Raw genomic sequence first — 22,586 nt, 5'->3', positions numbered from 1 at the left:
GTAGAGACGAGAGGTCAAGTTCTGGTATTAGTGAGTATTGTATACCATTGCTCTGCCCTCATCAAAAATGGCAACTAAGCGTCTGCTATTGCTGACGGCTTGTGCCAGGTGAGCGCAGGTTATCGTAGGAATGTCAGGTGCCCGGATGCGGAAGAACAGGCGCTGCCCCGTGGTTATCTTTCCCTCAACAATCCTCGTGTTGCCCACATACGTAGCTGCTGCGCCCAGGAGTGACCCGATTCATAACAAGAGCGGCACTTGTAGCTGAGGTGTGTACGGCTGGGGAGTTATCTTTATTTTATACAATTTTGTAATGATCCAAAGCCATAAGGAAAGTGAATTTTACAGCGGTTTCCCAGCTAGCAGAGGTGAAGCTCATTCAGGCACAATGCACACGATGCGTATTACGTGCAGTAATGCCACGCGGATTTGTGTGTGACAAATCTGCAGCGTAATATAGTACCAGCATAGTAAACGAGATTCCACAATCTCATGTACGTGCTGCGGTATTTTTTGGGACGGAAATTGACCTGGGGTGTGTATATTTTAAAATCTGCAGCATGTCAACCTATCTTGCCTATTGTATCTGCCTAGTGCTGTGAAAAATCGCACACAAAACCTGCAGCATGAAAACGCACCGAAAAAACACAACAAAATTTAAAAACCGCACCGAAAAATACACAGTTAGGTGTGTATCTTACCTGTGTATTGCTGCAGTGTTGGTGGGTATTTTTCACAGTCTGCGTGTAGCCTAAGGCATATTACGTGCGGATTTTCATGCGGTGAATCCTGTACCAGCAAAGGAAATGAGATATCAAGAAATCTCATCTACACGGTGAAGATTCTTTCTGTGCGTAAATTGATCTGCGGTGCGTATTTTAACTCCTTCCCGACATTTGACGTATCCATACGACAAAGTCGGGTAGGGGAAGTATGGAACGTGCTCACGGAGTGAACTCGCTTCATATGATGCCGGTGTCGGCTGTTTGTTACAGCCGACACTTCAGAGTAACAAGCGGCATCGCGCTCGAGCGTGATCCCGCTAGTTTTTAACTCGTTAAATGCCGCGGTCAACAGAGACCGCAGCATTTAAATCGTTAGAAAGAGGGGGGCGACCCCCTCTAACAGCTCATCGCGCCCCCCGCAATGCAATCGCGGGGGACGATGGTTGCTATGGCTGCCTGGGGGCCCAATGAGGACCCCCAGGTCCACCATCTTTGTGCACCTCCGGCAGGCCTGTCAGAATCACGATATACTGCAATACATTAGTATTGCAGTAAATCGTGCAAGCGATCTAACGATCGCTGGTTGAAGTCCCCTAGGGGGACTAATAAAGAAAGTAAAAATGAATTCAATAAAGTTTTTTTTGTTTTTTTGTGTAAAAAATAAATAAATATTAAAAGTTAAAAAAAAAAATCTTTTCCCGTTTTCCCCTAGAGCATAGTAAAAAAATTAATAAATAAACCTAATTGGTATCGCCGCGTCCGTAAAAGTCTGAACTATTACAATATATCACTATTTAACCCGCACGGTGAACGCCATAAAAAAATAAATTGTAAACGCCAGAATCTCTATTTTTTGGTCACCTAATCTCCCACAAAAAATGAAATAAAAAGTGATCAAACCGTCGCATGTACCCCAAAATGGTATTACTAAAAACTACAGCTTTTCCCGCAAAAAATAAGCCCACATACCACTTAATCGACGGAAAAATAAAAAAGTTATGGCTCTCGGAATTTGGCGACACAAAATAAATGTTCTTTTTTACACTTAGGTTTTTACTTGTAAAAGTAGTAAAATATAGAAAATACGATATATATTTGGTATCTCCGTAATCGTATTGACCCACAGAATAAAGTTAACATGTTGTTTTAATTGCACAGTGAATTCCGTAAAAACGGCGCGCAAAAAAACAATGGAGGAATCGCTATTTTTTTTCATTTTCTACCCCACAAATAATTTTTCCCCGTTTCCTAGTACATTATATGGCAAAATAAATGGTGCTACAAAAAACTACAACTCGTCCCGCAAAAATCAAGCCCTCATATTGACGGAAAAATAAAGACGTTATGGCTTGTGGAATGTGGGGAGGAAAAAACGAAAATGAAAATCTGAAAAAGGGCTGCAGCTGGAAGGTGTTAAAATTCACAGCAAAATCCGCAGCATAAAACCGCACCTATTTCCACATCAAAATATAAATACCGCACCTAAAAACGCACCATTTGGTGGGTGCCAGCTGTTTTATACAGCTGACACCCAGATGTTTATCCCCTCAAATGCTGCGGTCAGTAGCGACTGCAGCATCTGAGCGTTTAAAGGGATGGAACTCCAACTGTACCCTGATTGCCCCCCTTCCGTGGTGATATATGCGGCATGCTGAGAACGGGGTGCTGGCGCTTGCTTGGCTGTTTCTGTAACTCATTGAACATAAGGCAGAGAGCAATGCGCAAACGTGACCGCCTTTCCACACAGTCCCCGTCTGGAATTGGTGGCCGCCTGACCAGAAAGAACTGGGGGTCAGGTGACCCCTAATCTCATTATAGTTGTGGGTCTCAGAGCTGGGGCTCGCATCTATAAGATGTTTATGGTATATGAATTGTCTGAGGTGGGAATAACCCTTTAAGCCATGCCAGAGGTAGAGCTTAACAGGTTTGTCCCCAACCGGACAACTGATGATCTATCCCCAGCATAGGTCATCAGTATATGATGGGTGCGGGTCCGACACCCGGACCCTGCACCGATCCACCAGTTCAGGCGCCGGATGTTTTCAACAATATACAGTAGATAGAGTCGGAAGCAGATGGCGATTCTGCAGTAGTAGAGCTGCAGTTCTGCAGAACGGCCGCTATGCAGTGGTCAGAGCCATCTGCTTTCAACTACTGCATACCGTTCAAAATATCCGGCAGCCTGAGTGGTGGATCAGTGCGGGGTCCGGGTGTTGGACCTGCACCGATCGTATAGTGATGACCTATGCTGGGGATAGGTCATCAGTTGTCCGGTCATGGACAACCCCTTTAATAGTAGAACACAGAAATAGGCGATATACTCTAATACATCAGTATTGCAGTATATTGCATAAGCAGTCCATCGATCACGTGGTAAAGTCCACTAGGGGACTAAGTCAAAAAAGTATAAGATAATGTAAACCATAAAAAAAGTAAATGATTGGTATTGCCGCAGATGGTTTAAGTTGGAACTATTAAAATATCACGTTATTTAGCCCTAAGGCTGGGTTCACACGAGCACATTAACGTCCGTAATGGACGGACGTATTTCGGCCGGAAGTACCGGACCGAACTCAGTGCACGGAGCCGGGCTCCTAGCATCATAGTTATGTACGATGCTAGGAGTCCCTGCCTCTCCGTGGAACTACTGTCCCGTACTGAAAACATGATTACAGTACGGGACCGTTGTCCTGCAGAGAGGCAGGGACTCCTAGCATCGTACATAACTACGATGCTAGGAGCCCGGCTCCCTGCACTGAGTTCGGTCCGGGACTTCCAGCCGAAATACGTCCGTCCATTACGGACGTTAATGTGCTCGTGTGAACCCAGCCTTAAAGGGAAGGTGTCATGACATTTATTTATTTTTTTATCCTATTGCTTTTAATATGATAACATAAATTTTATTTATTTGTTTTCTCGTGTTCTACTTTTTACTTTGTACTTACTTTTACTTCTCTATGGGGGCTGCCATTTTTTTTTCATCTCTGTGTCGATTAACGACACATGCAGAGATGGAATACGGCACATACAACCCCATAGAGAATGTGAACGGGAGCCGTTCCATTCTCTGCAGCGTACGCCGTCTGTGTGGGAACGGCGCATGCGCGGCTCCCACACAGACCAAAACGAAGCTCGTTTGCAGAGCGAAATCCAGCGCCATTTTCTTGTGGACCGGAAGCCGCTGCCGGACAGTAAGATGATGACTTCCGGCCGCGGCTTCCGGCCATATGTTCAAGGAAGCGAAGGCGCAAAGAATAGGAGTGGCGGCAGGAGAAGGTAATTTATGTTCGTGTATGTGCGTGTTATACTGTCGTCTGAGCACTGTATCTAATCCTCCTACACTGTGCAGTCGCTCAGAAAATGGTGGCACACAGTGTAGGAGGTTTGAAGATTCAACCCCCTCCTTCTCCTGGCACTAGCCAGAATAAGGGAGGGGGGATTGTGTGAGGACACTAGAGGAGAGTGTGTCTACTCCAAATTTGCGGCATAATGCAATGAGGATGCTTTACCACAGTGACCATGCTGCAATTTTGGGAACTGCTCCCTCTAGTGGCCAGCACATGGAAATGTTATAAATTAGAATCTAATTAGAATATAATATTTAAATCAATGTGTAATCACGTAAATATTAATTGTTTAACTAAAAAAAAAAATTCTAGCGACACATTCCCTTTAAGTATAAATTAATATTTTTTGGTCACCTCACTTCCCCCAAAAAATTGGAATAAAAAGTCATCAAATAGTCATATGTACCCCCAAAATATACCAATAGAAACTACAGCTCACCCCACAAGCCGTCACACAGCTCAATGAACGGAAAATTAAAATAGGTCTCAGAATACGGTAATATAAAACACATTTTTTATAAGCAAATTGTTCTAATTTTGTTAAAGTAGTAAAAAAAACAAAACACTATATAAATTTGGAATCGCGATAATGTTAACCCTCAGTATAAAGTCATCGCCTCATTTTTATCGCACAGTGAATGCCGTAATAACGAAGCCCCAAATACTATGGCTGAACTGAGTTTTTTTTTTTTTTTTCAATTCCACTAAGTAATTTCTAAAGCTTTTATTATAAGGTAAAATAAATGGTACCGGTAAAAACTACAACTTGTCCTGCAGAAAACAAGCACTCATGCTGTCAACAGAAAAATAAAAAAAGTTATGCCTCTTGGTATGCGACGATGGAAAAACAAAAATTGGCTCTGTCCTCAAGGGGTTAAATGCTAAGTACACCTTTGAAAACGATTAATTTTTTTAATAAAAATGTGTTTATAATGACATTTTATTAAAAAATTTATTTGCTTTTTCAGATACAGTTGCTTTGTATCCCGCATAGAGAGCCGCTGTATCTAGTGCTGAAACCTGTATCCGTCATGTCCGCGGCACTGACTGGTTATCGATCACATATAAAGTCGTGACAGATACAGGTCTCAGAGCACTATAAAAAGTAAAAATAATTTTTAATAAAATGTAATTACAAAGTTGCACCAATCACACTGGCATTTTTATTTAAAAAAAATTGTTTTCAAAGGTGTACATAGCCTTTTAACACTTTGGAGACACGGCCAATTTGAGCGATTACGCCGTTTTTGTGGGGGGTTTTGTTTTTACGGTGTCCATCAAGCGGTAAAAACTACATGCGCACCTTATTCTACAGGTTGATACGATTACGGCAATACCAGATTTATATGTTTGGTTTTATGTTTTACCACTTTTAAAAAAAAACAACAAAACTATTTGCAAAAAAATAAAAAATGTTTTGTGTCGCCATGTTCTGAGAGCCATAACTTTTACATTTTTCCATGAATATAGCGATGTGAGGGCTTAATTTTTGCGAGGCAAGCTGTTTTCACCGATTGTCGGGCTGCTGGTAGCTAAATTTTTACGCAAAATGTGAGTCTTTGCGCAAATTAAGACTTTTCTATGCCACAAATCTATCGTAGATTGTCTGATGAATTCCTTCCTTCTGTATTTCAAGTAATCTCAAAGTTGTTCAGTGGGATTAAGGTCGGGGCACGGTGCGGGCCACTCGAGTACTTCCACACCAAACTTGTTAAACCATGCCTTTATGGACCTTGCTTTGTGCACTGGGACACAGACATACTGGAACAGAAAAAGGCCGAACCCCAAACTCTTCCCACAAAGTTGGACGCATACAAGAGATACAATTGTCCAAAATGTCTTGCTATGTTAATACATTAAGATTTCCCTTTACTGGAACTCGGGGGCTTAGGCCAAACCCTGAAAAATAACCCCATAGCATTATCCCTCCTCCAACAAACGTAACAGTTGGCACACTGCAGTCAGACAGGAGGCTTCCACACACAAATTTTGTTGCAGAAATTTCTGTAACGGAAAATCATTTTGATTCATCTAAATAAGGTTCTTTCTGCAGCAGGTGCATAGATTTCTGCAAGTTCCATTCAGAAGTTTCTGCAACAAATTCTGCCACATGTGCAGAATTTCCGCAACGGAATTCTGTGCAGAAATTCCGCAGCATTTACAGTAGCAGCAAAGTGGATGAGATTCAGAAAATCTCATGCCCACGCTGCAGAAAACAACTGCAGCGTAAACGTTAATAAATTGCCCTGCAGTGTGGAATTTAATTCCGCAGCATTTCAATTTATGCTGCGTTTTTGTTGATGCGTCTTCTCCATTAAATTCAATGGGGATGCAAAACCAGCAACAGAAAGCCCAGTGTTGCAACATTTGCGGTGTATTCCCAGCGAATACGTCGTAAAAATCGCAAAAACAGGAAAAAAATCATACCCAGAATGCACGCCTTCTTCCTGTAGTCCGGCCTCCTGGGATGACGTCGCATCCCATGTGAATGCTGCAGCCAATCACAGGATCAAGCATCACATGGCCTGCAACGTCATCCAGGGAGACTTGACTGCACGGGGGGGACGCATCGCCATAACAACGGCCTATGTAAGTATGAGCGGTTTTTACGGCTTCTTTCCACAGCGGAAATTCCGTCTGAAAAAACGCAAAAATGTTGTGCGGTTTTCGGACAGAATATACTGCGGGTTCAGGGTCGGATACGCTGCTTGGTTTTTATGCAGCGTATCCGGCCTGTGGGAACCTGGCTAAGGGTGTGTTCACATCAGCGTTAGGGTTCCGTAGATGGGTTCCATCAGTCCTTTTCGTCAGAGGAACACACCAACGGAAAGGCAAACGGAAACCATAGCTTTCCATTAGCATTACAATTGATTTCAATGGTAATTCTTCAGTTGCTAATGGTTTCCGTTTGTCTCCTTTCTGTAAGGTTTCCTTTTCTTCGTTCCGTAAGGTTTGCGTTTGTCTCTGTTCCGTAATGCTAATGGAAAGCTATGGTTTCCGTTTGCCTTTCCGTTGATGGGTTCCCCTGACGGAAAGATCTGACGGAACCTAACGCTGATGTGAACACACCCTTAAGGCATGGCCAGCCAACTCTGTCCGAGTGAGAGCAGCTTCTTCTTATAAGGTATCTTCTCTGGCTAATAGAGGGTGTCCTGAGCAGTTCACACACACAAAACAATATTGTAATACAATGTTGCAGCGTATCTGACCTAGAACCCATAGAAAATTCTGCCCAATTCGGGCGAAATTTCTACGGAAGAAAGCGGCACTTCAGAAAAAAATAAAAATGTTCGTCAACGACAACCAGACCAAATCCCCGACGACAAACCGGGGGTTAGCAGAACGTCTACTATCCGCCTGAATCTTTTGTGCGCTCTGGGACGCCTCTAGGTTCTTCTGAACCTGGGCCCAGACAGTGCACAGTTCCCGATGAACCTCCTCTACCTCAGGATTATTGGAACAACCAGGGGAGACGGAGGAGAACCTTGGGTTAAACCCGAAATTACACAAAAACGGGGAGACCCCTGACGAGTTACTGACCCGGTTATTCAGGGAAAATTCAGCAAGGGGAAGGAATGAGACCCAATCGAATTGACAGTCAGAGATGAAGCACCTTAAATATTGTTCCAGGGATTGGTTGGTCCTTTCCGTTTGGCCATTAGTTTCGGGATGGAAGGCGGAGGAGAAGGACAGATCAATCTCCAACTTTTTACAAAAAGCTCTCCAAAATAAGGAAACAAATTGTACCCCTCTGTCAGAAACGATATTGACTGGGGCCCCATGGAGACGCAGGATGTGTTTCACAAACAAAGAAGCTAACGTCTTGGGGAAACGGGGCGGCGAACGAACAGTCAGGACCAGGACGAAGTGAGTACACCCGAGCGGGCACGGAGACAGAAGCAAGCCAGGGGCAAAGCAAAGCAGGTCAAGCAGAACTGCAGCAAGGCAGAAGCACGGCAGAAGCAGGCTGGAGCAAAGCAGCAGTGGGGCCAGGAATCCAAAAGAATTACAAGCACTGAGGGAGAGCACAGGGCAGGTAATAAAGGGCAGGGGGCGGAGCTAACTCCGACAGACCAGGCCGCGATAGGCTCTCCCACTCCTGAGCCTGCCACCCTGGTTGGTGGGAGATGGTGTCAGTCGAACAGGTCTGGCCTCAGGTGTGGATTGATTAATCCCAGGAGTATAGCTAGATGAAGTACCTGGCAGATCCCTAACAGGATGTTTTTTTGTCTTTTGTTTATTTAAAGTGAATGTGTCGCTAGAAAAATATATATATATTTTTTTTAGTTAACTGTTAGTATATAAATGATTACACATTGTTCTAATTTTTTACAATTTTTTCACAGGTCAGGAAATATTATAAATTAGATTCTAATTTGTAACATTTCCATGTGCTGGTCACTAGAGGGAGCAATTCCCAAAATTGCAGCATTGGCATGTGGTAAAGCAACCTCATTGCTTTATGCTGCAAAATTGGAGAAGACATACACGCTCTAGTGTGCTCAAACAATCCCCCCTCCTTTATCCTGGCTAGTGCCAGGAGAAAGGAGGGGGTAGAAATGTTCAAACCTCCTACACTGTGACACCATTTTTTTGAGCGAATGCACAGTGTAGGAGGATTAGATACAGTGGTAATCACACAGTAAAACACGAACATACACAAATATTACTTACCTGCTCCAGCCGCTGCTCCCTCCGCTCCTAGTCCTTGCTTCTGAACATATGGACGGAAGCCGCGACCGGAAGTAGTCATCTTACTTTCCAGCTGCCTCTTCCGGTCCACATGAAAATGGCGCCGGATGTCGCTCTGCCGAAGACCTTCCTTTTGGACTGTGTGGGAGCGGAGCATGCGCCGTTTCCACGCAGACGGCGTACGCTATAGTGAATGGAACAGCTCCCATTCGCATTCTCTATGGGGATGTATGTGCCGTATTCCATCTCTGTATGTGTCGTTAATTGACACATACAGAGATGAAAAAAAAAATGGCAGCCCCCATAGAGAAGTAAAAGAAAGAAAAAAGTACAACACATAAACACAAATAAAATTTATTTTAATGACATACTACACCCGTGCAGTGAACGCCGTAAAAAAACATTGCCAATATTGCTTTGTTTTCCAAAAATGTAAATAAAAAGTGATCAAAAAGTTGCATGTATCAAAAAATGGTACCTATAAAAAACTATAGCTCGTCTCGCAAAAAACAAGCCCTCATACAGCTCCGATGACTAAAAAATTAAAACGTTATGGCTCTTACAACATGGCAACAGAAAAAATACATTCTTTTTACAAAAGAAAAACATAAAAAAAAGTGCTATTTGGTTTCACCGGAATCGTACTGACCCGCAGAATAAAATTAACATTAATTTATAACGCATGGTGAATGCTGTATAGGAAAAAAAAACTATGACCGAATTGCTGTTTTTTGGTCACTTTGCCTCCCAAAAAAAAAAAAGGATAAAAAGTGATAAAGTCGCATGTACCCCAAAGTGATACCAATAAAAGCTACAGCTCGTCCCGCAAAACAGCCCTCCTACCACTACGTCTATGAAAAAAGCAAATAAGTTAAGGCTTCCGTTCAGGAAAGAAAATTATGCAGTTGTGCCGGCCCGAAGGGAACATTTCTTCTGTTTAAAGCGGTGATTTAGCAAGGCCCTAAAATTAGGGAGCCAGGGAGGGGAGGGCTCAAACATATCTGCTGGAAGCGAGTGTGCCCGTATTATACCAGGACAACACTTCCCAGCAAAATTCCCCAAACTGTAAAGGTGCAGAGTCTGGACCAAACGGGTTAAGTAAGGACACCATTTATCAGTGGGACACCGACCTGTGCAGAAAGGATTGCTTTACAGCGTAACAAATCTCTATGGGTTATTTTAGAGGTTTTTTTTACTCCATTATTATACCACCTGACTATGCCCCTGATGTACTCTGCCCAGCTTACATTTGCTCCCACATTATAAACTAAAATACCAGTAAAACTACAAACCAAACTACTACCACTCAAAATCCACGCTCCAAAAGCCAAATGGCGATCCCTCCCCTCTGAACCCTACAGCGTGCCCAAACAGCAGTTTACTTCCACACATATGGCATCGCCAAACCAGGGAGAACCCTTTTAACATTTTTTGGGGTGTGTGTCTCCAGTGGCACAAGCTGGGCATGACATATTTGCCACTGAAATTGCATATCTGGGGAAAAATTGCAATTTTTACTTTGCACCATCCGCAGCGAAATCATTTATGGAAGAGACCGGTGGGTGAAAATTATCACTACACCTCTTAATAAATGCCTTGAGGGGTGCAGTTTCCGAAATGGGGTCACTTCTGAGGGGTTTCTTTTATTATTTCACATCAGAGCCTCTGCAATTGTGAATCAATACTGGTCAAATGGTCAGGCAAAAGATTAGGGCCACATGTAGGGTGTTACTAAAACCGGGAAAGAAGCTGGGCACCACATATTGGCATATCTATGGAAAAATTGCCATTTTCACTCTGCAACATCGAGTGTACACTAATTTCTGTAAAACACATGCGGGGTTAACATTCTCACTACAACACCAGGTGAATACCTTGAGGGGTGTAGTTTCACTTCTGGGGGTTTCCACTGTTTTGGTCCCACAGGGGCTTTGCAGATGCTACATAGCAACCAGAAATCAATCCAGCAAAATCCTCGCTCAGAAAGCCAAAGGGCGCTCCTTCCCTTCTGAGCACTACTGTGTGCCCAAACAGCAGTTTATGACCACATATGGGGTATTGCCGTACTCGGGAGAAATTGCTTTACAAATGTTGGGGTGCTTTTATTTGTTGGGAAAATGAAACATTTTGAGCTAAAGCTGCGTCTTATTGGAGAGAATTGTATGTTTTATTTCCACTGCCCAATTCGAATAAAATCTATGAAACACCTATGGAGTCAAAATGCTCACTACACCCATAGATTATTTCCTCAAGGGGTGTAGTATCCCAAATGGAATAACTTTTGTGGAGTTTCCACTGTTTTGGTCCCACAGGGGCTTTGCAAAAGCGACATGGTGCCAAGGAACCAACCCATCAAAATCTGTGCTCCAATAGCCATTGGTGCTCCTTCTCTTCGGAGCTCTGTCGTGTGCCCAAACAGCAGTTTATGACCACATATAGGGTATTTTCATAATCTAGAAGTTGCTTTACAAATGTTGGATGGCTGTTTTTTCTTTATTCCTTGTGGAAATATTATTTATTTTTTTTAGCTAAAACGACATCTTATTGGAAAAATGTAAACATTTTTATTTTCACATCCAAATTCTATGAAAGACCTGTGGGGTCAAAATGCTCACTACAGGGAGGACTCCTTCCTCCCAGTGCGATGCGAGCGTTGCAATGTTCTCAATGTAAGTTATTCTACATTACTAAACTATCAGACATGAGTGACAGACTGCTGAAATCAGCGTGTCTGTCACTACTTTATGCTGCCCTCTGAAAGTCACTGACCAGTTCCCTTTAAAAATACTAAGCTGATTGTGTATTCAGCTCATTAAAGTCTATGAAAACCTTTGAAGACTTTGTTTTACTTTAAAAAATAAAATATATATATATATATATATATATATATATATATATATATATATGCGTGTGTATTATAGTGTTTAGTTTAACTTTGTAATTGTTTTTTATTAAAAAATATTTTTCGTTTTTCACATATAGCTTCTGTGTATCCTGGATACATAGAAGCTGTATCTTGTGTTGAAACCCGAAATCGGCGGGACTGATGGCTTCGGCGACACTGCACACATAGAGCAGAGAATATTCTGCTCCCCTATCTATCTATATATATTGCAGGCAGATTTAAACAAACTAAATGTTTGGGCGTCCACTTGGCAAATGAAGTTTAATGTAGATAAATGTAAAGTTATGCATCTGGGTACGAAAAACCTGCAAGCATCATATGTCCTAGGGGGAGCTACACTGGGGGAGTCAATTGTTGAGAAGGATCTGGGTGTACTTGTAAATCATAAACTAAATTTCAGCATGCAGTGTCAATCAGCTGCTTCAAAGGCCAGCAAAATATTGTCGTGTATAAAAAGAGGCATGGACTCGCGGGACAGGGATGTAATATTACCACTTTACAAAGCATTAGTGAGGCCTCATCTAGAATATGCAGTCCAGTTCTGGGCTCCAGTTCATAGAAAGGATGCCCTGGAGTTGGAAAAAATACAAAGAAGAGCAACGAAGCTAATGAGGGGCATGGAGAATCTAAGTTATGAGGAAAGATTAAAAGAACTAAACCTATTTAGCCTTGAGAAAAGACGACTAAGGGGGGACATGATTAACTTATATAAATATATGAATGGCGCATACAAAAAATATGGTGAAATCCTGTTCCATGTAAAACCCCCTCAAAAAACAAGGGGGCACTCCCTCCGTCTGGAGAAAAAAAGGTTCAACCTGCAGAGGCGACAAGGCTTCTTTACTGTGAGAACAGTGAATCTATGGAATGGTCTACCACAGGAGCTGGTCACAGCAGGGACAGTAGATGGCTTTAAAAAAGGCTTAGATAATTTCCTAGAACAAAAAAATATTAACTGCTATGTGTAGAAATTTTTTACTTCCCCTTTCCCATCCCTTGGTTCAACTTGATGGACATGTGTCTTTTTTCAACCGTACAAACTATGTAAATATATATATATATATATATTCTGCAGCAGCATGGAAAAGATTATAGAGCATTAATGAGCAGTGTATGGGCAGCGCCTGTGTTTTTGTCCCTGCTCCTGCCCCCTCCCCTCTCAATAGACTTCTCTGGGCAGCAGTCTCTCTCTTTTTTTTTCTCTCTCTCTCTTCTCTCTCTCTTTCCTCTCTCTCTCTCTCTCTCTCTCTCTCTTTCCTCTCTCTCTCTCTCTTTCCTCTCTCTCTTTTTTCCCCCTCTCTCTTTTTTCCCCCTCTCTTTTTTTTCCCCCTCTCTTTTTTCCCCCTCTCTCTTTTTTCCCTCTCTCTTTTTTTCCCCCTCTCTCTTTTTTCCCTCTCTCTTTTTTTTTTCTCTCTCCTTCTGCTCTCCCTTCCCACTCCATAGACTTCTATCTGCAGCAGCGTCTGTGTCTCGTTCTGCTCCATCCTCCACTCTATACATTTCTATCGGCAGCTTCTATGTCTCTGTCTGATCCTGCTCCCCTTTCCCCTTCATAGACTTCTATGGGAAGCATCGTCTGTGTCTCTTTCCTCCTCCCCTCCACAAACTTCTATGGGCAACAGCATCTGTGTGTCTCTTTCCTCCTCCCCTCCACAAACTTCTATGGGCAACAGCATCTGTGTGTCTCTTTCCTCCTCCCCTCCACAAACTTCTATGGGCAACAGCATCTGTGTGTCTCTCTCTCTCTCTCTCTCTCTCTCTCTCTCTCTCTCTCTCCTCCTGTTCCCCCTCTCTCTAAATAGCCTTATATGGGCAACAGTGTCTGTGTCTCACACAGAATTTGCATGGATGAAACAACTACATTTTAACAGTAAGTCAATTAAAAAGTTGATGATATATATCAGGTGTACTATTAGATTAGCATAAATTGTTTGAAAGCTAATGTCCATTTAAGGGCACAGATTTTTTTTTTTGTTCACTGCATTTCAAAAGCCATAGTTTTTTTTAGTCGAAGTAGCCATATTGTTTTTGTGGGATGAGATGTATTTTTAATGCCATTTTTGAGTACATATGTAATGTACTGAATAACAGGCATTAATTTGTTTGTGGGGCAATGGAGGAAAACTGCAACTTTTTGAGGATTTGTTTTTACAACGTACAGTAATAAATGACATGTTAAAGAGGCTCTGTCTCCAGATTATAAGTGCCTTCTCTCCTACATAATCTGATCGGCGCTGTTATGTAGATAACAGCAGTGGTTTTTATTTTAAAAAAACAATAATTTTTGAGCAAGTTATGAGCAATTGTAGATTTATGCTAATTAGTTTCTTAATGACCAACTGGGCGTGTTTTTACTTTTTACCAGCTGGGCGTTGTACAGAGAAGTGTATGACACTGACCAATCAGTGACCAATCAGTGTCATACACTTCTCATTTTTCCAGCCCAGCTTCTTTCACTGCACAATCACACTGTAACAATGGGCTGGAACAATGAGAAGTGTATGACGCTGATTGGTCACTGATTGGTCAGCGTCATACACTTCTCTTTACAACGCCCAGTTGGTAAAAAGTAAAAACACGCCCAGTTGGTCATTAAGAAACTAATTAGCATAAATCTAAAATTGCTCATAACTTGCTCAAAAATGATAGTTTTTCAAAATAAAAACCACTGCTGTGATCTACATTACAGCGCCGATCAGATTATGTAGAAGATAGGGCACTTATAATCTGGTGACAGAGCCTCTTTAACTCTTTTCTGTGGGTTATTACATTTACGCCGATATCAAACTGTTAGGCTATGTTCACACTGAGTTTTTTTGACGCGGAAACCATGCCGCAAAACGTCAAAAACAGCCCTTAAATTGATTTCAATGGGAGAAGCAACATGCCCTATCTTCGGGCGTTTACGCCTCTGACCTCCCATTGACATCAATGGGAGGCAGAGAAAGCGTATTTCGCTGCGTTTTATGCCCGTGGCGCTCAATGGCTGCGGGCGAAACATGCACTGAAATTCGGTGTGCAGGGACAGGAAAATCTGCCTCAAACTTCCAAACGGAATTTTGAGGCAGAAATTCCGCCTGCAAAATACTCTGTGTGAACATAGCCTTATAGTTCTTTGTTTATTTTTTTATGCTTTACTACTTTTCCACAATATAACTTTAAAAAAAAAATTATCGCTAACATTATACACTGCAAAACTTCTGTATTGCAGTTTATGTCTGCCTCGTCCATGCCAGACCTCTGGGTACTTTATAAGGGCCTGTTCACACGGCGTGTATTTGATGTGTTTTTCTGCGCATTTTACACGCCGAAAAACTTCTCAAAAACGCTTTGTTTAAAGTGGTTGTCCACTTTCTGAGAACTGTTGACCTATCCACCGGATAGGTAATCAGTATATGATTGGTGCGGGTCCGACATCCGGACCCCACACCGATCTGCAACTCCGGCTGCCTCTGTGCTCTGAATGTTTGGAACGGGATGCAGTAGTTGGATCCGGAAGCAGATGGCTCCGACCACTTCATAGCGGTGAACTGCAGCTCTGCTCCTATACGCTTGAATAGGTGCAGAGCTGCAATACTCTAGCTCGGCCACTATGCTTTGACCTGAGCCATCTGCATCCGGAGGCAGCCGGAGTGCCTGATCGGTGTGGGTTCCGGGTGTCAGACACGTACCGATCCTATACTGATGACCTATCCGGTGGATCCGTTTTCAGAAAGTGGAAAACCCCTTTAAGCTTCCTATTTACATCAATGGGAAAGCACGCCATTAGTGCATACTACGCATTTTTTTTCTGCATGTTTAAAAAATCTGTTGCATAAAATGAAGCGTCAGGTCAAATCTTTGGCATATAAAACGTCCCTAATTCCCATAGTCAATGGGAGTCCTAATTACGCGCCCAAAAAACACACCCAAAGTGTGCACAAAATTAGTATTCGTTTTTTTATTTTTTTTTAACGCCGAGTGAACAAGGCCTAAGGTTTCATGCTGCTATGGAAACCCATAGACGCCATATGATTTCTGGGGCTTAATGCCTTTTTACATGGGCCAGTAATCAGGCAAACGAGCGTTCGCAGAACTCTCGTTCCCGATAATTGTCCTATGTAAACTGGGCAACAATCAGCCGATGAACGAGCGAGTGTTCATTCATTGGCTGATTGTATCGTTTATGCAGCCGAAAATATTATCGTTGTTATAAGCACATCTCCCTGTGTAAACAGGTTGATGGTCTGCCAACATGATAGAAATGTATGGGGACGAGTGATCGTAGCAACGAGTCTCGGCGCTTGTTTACACGGCCCACATCAGGCTGTGTAAAAAATCCCTTACACAGAGAGCCCCTCCCTCTGAAAAACCCATTTCTCTGCTGCAGTCGCTATTGACAGCGGTATCTAAGGGATGAATTGGATTAGAATTATCGCTGATACCAGCCATTGCAGCTGTATGTTGCAACTGACACCTGCTGCTGACGGCGCAGAGCTTCTGAGCCCGCACCATCCTTGCGCCTTACATTTAAATATGTAAATATACAGTGCAGGAATAAAAATTCAAGAAAGCGATGTTATGAATTTTAGAAGCTTATGATTGGCCAATTGGCATAATCACAGCCGGCGTCTGCAGCGGCAGGGTGCTTTACGCTGCCGTCATGACTGCTCCAGGAGCGGAATCCCTGGCCAGAGCGTTGCCGACACTGGACGGTGATTCTGCTCTTGGAGGAGCCCCTGACGTCACTATCCATATATGGACAGTGACGTCAGGTGCTCTTACTGAAGCGGAATCCCTGGCTAGACATTTCTGATGCTGTCATTTACAGCGAGATCACGCTTCCTCTGCTGTAACTACCACAGACAGAGTAACGAAGTGCAGAGATTGTGAATAAACATCCCGTGGAATGTCTATTCACTGTCTAAACACTTCAGTATCATTAATGTTTAAGTATAAGACAGCACATAAGGATCTAGCAGGATCACTATGCGCTGAGTAAATGAATGGAGAGGAGTGCATGACGCTGATTGGTCACTGATTGATCAGCGTCATACACTCCTCTGTACAACGGCCACTTGGTCTAAAGTAAAAATACGCCCAGTTGGGAATTAAGCAACTCATTAGCATAAATCTGAAATCGCTAATAAGGTGGTGAAAACAGATCGTTTTATTAAATAAAAATCATTACTGTCACCTGCATTATAGCGCCCATCTCCTTATATAGGAGATAGGGCACTTATAATGTGGTGACAGAGCCTCTTTAAGCACATAACTTTAGGCTGGATTAACACATGCCGTTTTGATGCATTTTTTTTTAGAACATTATGTGATGCATTTTATTTTAGCCTAATCCAGGAGTGAATACAAAAGGAAGATAAAGTATAGAAGAAAGATTTGTATCTCTCCACTCTTTTAAATCCATTGCTGCCTTTGGCTCAAAAACTGCATCAAAACTGAATGTATAATTCCAGCCCTAGGCCTTTTTAACATAGAAGTAATTACGTCAGTATTTTGCCTCCGTATTTATGAGCCAAAACCAGGAGTGATTCCAAAACACAGATGAGGCACACATTTTTCCATTATACTTTTTCTCTGTGTAAAATCCACTCCTGGTTTTGGCTTCCAAGTACTGCTGTGTGAAAGAGGCCTAAGGCAGGTTTCACATGTGGCCTTTTGATGCAGTTTTTAAAGCCATTTCCAGGAGTGGATTGCACAGGGAGGGAAAGTATATAGGAAAGATCCTACTTCTCTTTTTTTTTTCTTTCTTTATTCCACTCCTGGTTGTGGCTTACAAAAACTGCATCAAAATAGCACGTGTGAAAACACCCTAACGTCCAGTGTCTTTTTGTCCTTGATACAATGGGAAAATCCAAGCAACAGCCATGAACTCAGAATAAAAATTGTGGACATTCACACATTCAGATCCTTCTTAGGATCAATTCCCCAAAATTGAAGGTACCATAAGCATCTGTACAAACAATTGTATGCAAATATAACCATTTTAGCGTGACACAGACACTTCTTAGTTCAGGTAGAAGTCACAAATTCACTCCCAGGGCTGAATGAATTTTGGTCCAAATGTTTCAACGGAATCCCAAACCAACAACAATATAAACAGTAAATCAGCTGGAGGCATAAGTTACCAAAGTATCTATATTAACGGAGAGAGAAAAACGAAAGTTGGATCCAGCACTGATGGATGTAAAAAAGGAAACTTCTTCTGCCGCCAAACATTTTATTCATCATCACAACAGAAGTGTAAACACACTGAAATGTTATGCAATAGAAAAGGTACACATCCCGAAGAGAGGAGGAGATCTCAAACACAAAATACACAGGAGAGAAGCCTATTGGATCTATAGGCTTAAAACAAGAGCCCCAAAGGGTCTAAATCGAAAAAAGAGAAATTATGTTCCATTATTAACGCATACCAAAAAGAACTGGCATTCCATCATTAAAATTTACTTCGATAATCAGTAGAGTCTGTATGGGGCTGTAATACATGACAAATAGCTGTTATTAGCCACTGAAATTAAACTGCCCATCAGTTATATGAAAGACTACAGATTATAACCATCTACAGCTATATTCCACTAGTTATGTCCTTGATTTTTCCTCTCCTCTCCCCTGCATTCAAATAAAATGTAACAAAAAGTTCTTGCAATAAAATAAAAACCAGAAGTTAAAGAGGCTCTGTCACCAGATTTTGCAACCCCTATCTCCTATTGCAGCAGATCAGCAGAACGAGCATTTTTGGCCAAGTTATGGCCATTTTTATATTTATGTAAATGAGGCTTTCTAAAGTACAACTGGGCGTGTTTACAGTAAAACTCCAACTGGGCGTGTATTATGTGTGTTACATCGGGGCGTGTTTACTTCTTTTACTAGCTGGGCGTTCTGACGAGAAGCATCATCCACTTCTCTTCAGAACGCCCAGCTTCTGGCAGTGCAGACACAGCCGTGTTCTCGAGAGATCACGCTGTGACGTCACTCACTTCCTGCCCCAGGTCCTGCATCGTGTCGGACCAGCGAGGACACATCGGCACCAGAGGCTACAGTTGATTCTGCAGCCGCATCAGCGTTTGCAGGTAAGTAGCTACATCGACTTACCTGCAAACGCCGATGCTGCTGCAGAATCAACTGTAGCCTCTGGTGCCGATGTGTCCTCGCTCGTCCGACACAATGCAGGACCTGGGGCAGGAAGTGAGGAGACGGCACAGCGTGATCTCTCGAGAACACGCTGTGTGTCTCTGCACTGCCAGAAGCTGGGCGTTAACGAACAGAAGTGGATGATGCTGATTTGTCAGCATCATACACTCCCATTCCCAACGCCCAGCTAGTAAAAGAATTAAAAACGCCCCGATGTACGCACATAATACACGCCCAGTTGGACTTTTACTTTAAACACACCCACTTGGACTTTTGCAAGCCTCATTTGCATAAATACAAAAATGGTCATAACTTGGCCAAAAATGCTCGTTTTTTAAAAATAAAAACGTTACTGTAATCTACATTGCAGCGCCGATCTGCTGCAATAGGAGATATGGGTTGCAAAATCTGGTGACAGAGCCTCTTTAACACTAACATAAGCCATGCATGAGAAACGTCCAATCAGGGCTAGATACACTAGGATCCTTTTATCAACAAGCACCAGCACTTGTTTCTCCACAAGTACACTCATACCCTTCTATGTATGTTTTTAATCATTTTATCTAATTTGTGGTTCCGAAGTACTGACGGCTGAAGTGGTTAATATGCGGCCAATCTATCATAACATTATCACAATACATGTTTAATGTGTTAAACAAACTTGTTGTAACATAGTTGTATTAACATACAATCAAGCCAAAACAAAGTTTCTATTTGTAACAATGTACTACATAATAACCTTTCCAAGGCTACCCACCTTTAACCCTTTCGTGTCCCAGTAGCTACGATAAGCTGTAACTAGACACGAAGGTCCGCACATCCGGTTTCCTTTGCGTTCCAGAGGGATATTCCCCTGGAACGCAATAAATCACACCTGAGGGATTGAACACATGGATTCATTACGTCATTGTGGTGTATTAAAGAGGCTCTGTCACCAGATTTTGCAACCCCTATCTGCTATTGCAGCAGATCGGCGCTGCAATGGAGATAAGAGTAAAGTTTTTTTTTTTTTAAACAAGCATTTTTGGCCAAGTTATGACCATTTTTATATTTATGTAAATGAGGCTTTCTAAAGTACAACTGGGCGTGTTTAAAGTAAAAGTACAACTGGGCGTGTATTGTGTATGTACATCTGGGCGTGTTTACTTCTTTTACTAGCTGGGCGTTGTGTATAGAAATATCATCCACTTCTCTTCACAACGCCCAGCTGCTGGCAGTGCAGACACACAGCGTGTTCTCCAGAGATCACGCTGTGACGTCACTCACTTCCTGCCCCAGGTCCTGCATCGTGTTGGACGAGCGAGGACACATCGGCACCAGAGGCTACAGTTGATTCTGCAGCAGCATCGGCGTTTGCAGGTAAGTCGATGTAGCTACTTACCTGCAAACGCTGATGCTGCTGCAGAATCAACTGTAGCCTCTGGTGCCGATGTGGCCGACACGATGCAGGACCTGGGGCAGGAAGTGAGTGACGTCACAGCGTGATCTCTCGAGAACACGCTGTGTCTTTGCACTGCCAGAAGCTGGGCGTTGTTTAGAGAAGTGGATGATACTTCTATACACAACGCCCAGCTAGTAAAAGAAGTAAACACGCCCAGATGTAACGAACACAAGACACGCCCAGTTGTACTTTTACTTTAAACACGCCCAGGTGTACTTTAGAAAGCCTCATTTACATAAATATAAAAATGGTCATAACTTGGCCAAAAATGCTCGTTTAAAAAAAAAAAACGTTACTCTTATCTCCATTGCAGCGCCGATCTGCTGCAATAGCAGGTAGGGGTTGCGAAATCTGGTGACAGAGCCTCTTTAAGTCAGCCAAGCATAAACGAAAACATCCAGGACACTATATCTAACTAAGGAATGTTATACATGACTTGATACTCCCTTTCACTTGCGGACCACAGTGTTTTTCAACAAAATGTAGCGCCGTAATGCAGAGCTTTCTTTTGCGCTCCAGGGGATCACCCCTCTGGAACGCAATCAATACAACATGCTTGACCGCATATAATGCCCCAGCCACACATGTCAGACCTTCATTACCAGCCATGAGTAAGGACGCAGGAAGCGTCTGAAACGCGTAGGCATGATTTTCTGATCACCCCTTGTACGGAGGAAAATACCCTGCTGTTTCTATTTTTAAACTTACAATAAAACTTGGAAGAAGTTTCCTTTTTTACATCCATCAGCGCTGGATCCAACTTTCGTTTTTCTCTCTCCATTCATACCGTGTGCCGACACGAGGACCCGAGCTCTGCAAGCAGTATAGGTCTACACCAAGGTGAGCTGGAGGATTCCTCCTATTTTTTTCTTCATTATCTATATTAACCATTAATAGTTCTACGTCACCTTGCCCTAAAAAAAACCTCTTATGCAAGAAGACTGGTATAATAAAATTGTATAGAAGGCTACCCCGAGAGTTTGATTCAAGTTAAATGGGTACTCCAGAATTAGAAAAACCTCTGCTTTTTTCCAAAAATAGGGCCACACCTGTCCATAGGTTGTGTCTGATATTGCAGCACAGCAACTTGTAAATGAATGAGGCTGAGCTGCAAAACCAAACACAAACTGTGGACAGGTGTGGCGCTGTTTTTGGAAGAAAGAAGCCATGTTTTTCTAACCTTGGCCAACCCTTCTAAGCAATTGAAAGGCAATGCTAATGAATACTGACAAAGTGTAAGTAAATTTTTCACCCTTCAAGAAACATATAGTAAAAAAAAAAACCTGACATCAATTTGTCTCCTCACTATTATTTTGCAAGTATTTCATATGGAAATAAAGCACATTCCCTAATTTACTTATCATAGGAAGTGTACGCTATCATGAAATGTGTGGGGTTGTGAAAAATTCAGTTTGAATGTCTGTAACCTAAGTGTATGTAAACTTTCGGCCTCAACTGTGGATACCCTCAACCCATTAAAAACTCTTGCTATTCCTGACCTTAAACAACTATAATGTATGGCATTACCATTTCAGGAAACAAAACCAGACTATGAAATGCCAAGCTGCCAGACAATGACTTACGAGTGGCATCATGCCTCCCTGGAAGACAATTATTAACACATCATCAGGCTTGGTGATGTCTTTTGAAGTTCCATTACGAGAGCAGGGTGACATTGTCTCCGAAAATCTACATCGATTTCATGTGGATATTTTCAGCCACAAACCACAAACCTCTGACAAATCGCTGGTATTCACTGCAATTAATAAAACAATAGAGCAACTGGGCTCGACGGAAGGCTCCATTATTACCATCATTGGCCCAGAAGACCGTTTAAAAAAACAAACTATTTTGACAAGTCAGCCCATATTACAGGATCATCAATCACTGAAGAGGAAAATCTTGATGTGGAACACATTTTTTCCAATGAATCAGACAGAGCGGATAAGATTTTAGAAATGGAGCATTCATATTGCAGATATGATGACAGGAACCGTCTCTGGGAGACCATTGCTAGACTCCAGTCCAAAATAGCAGAGCTAGAAGTGCAAGAAAGTATCACTCTTGCCCGCCTGAGATCTTTGGAAACGCTTATTGGACAATTGAAGCAAGAAAATGTGTTATCAGAGGAAAAGTTAAAAATAATCGATAATTGTCAGAATAATTTTGATTTTGCAGTTGTACAATGAATGTGTAAAGAATGTCCTTGCTTACTTGGATTATATTGTTTCCTTGTATATGAGTATTAAAGACACAACCGAGTTTCTCATTTGGATTAGTGTATATCCTCTGTATTTGGAATGTGCTGAACACAGAGCTAATGTTAGTCAATGCGATTAGGCTTC

The 22,586-nt window shown here is 42.3% G+C and overlaps 1 protein-coding gene across 1 annotated transcript; it reads left to right on the top strand.

The window, feature by feature from the left end:
- The first annotated feature begins 36 nt into the window (after positions 1 to 36).
- THAP5 (THAP domain containing 5) lies at positions 37 to 22,514 on the top strand. Its single transcript, XM_075857077.1, has 3 exons — positions 37 to 269; positions 21,777 to 22,072; positions 22,105 to 22,514. Exons 2-3 carry the CDS (start codon positions 21,835 to 21,837, stop codon positions 22,428 to 22,430), a joined length of 564 nt encoding a protein of 187 aa, XP_075713192.1. The 5' UTR covers positions 37 to 269; positions 21,777 to 21,834; the 3' UTR covers positions 22,431 to 22,514.
- Positions 22,515 to 22,586: the final 72 nt, after the last annotated feature.

Source organism: Rhinoderma darwinii, chromosome 3, assembly GCF_050947455.1.
Source record: "Rhinoderma darwinii isolate aRhiDar2 chromosome 3, aRhiDar2.hap1, whole genome shotgun sequence".
In the NCBI taxonomy this organism is placed as follows: domain Eukaryota; kingdom Metazoa; phylum Chordata; class Amphibia; order Anura; family Rhinodermatidae; genus Rhinoderma; species Rhinoderma darwinii.
Note: the sequence above shows the minus strand (reverse complement) of the source record. Positions and strands in the feature narration are given on the sequence as shown.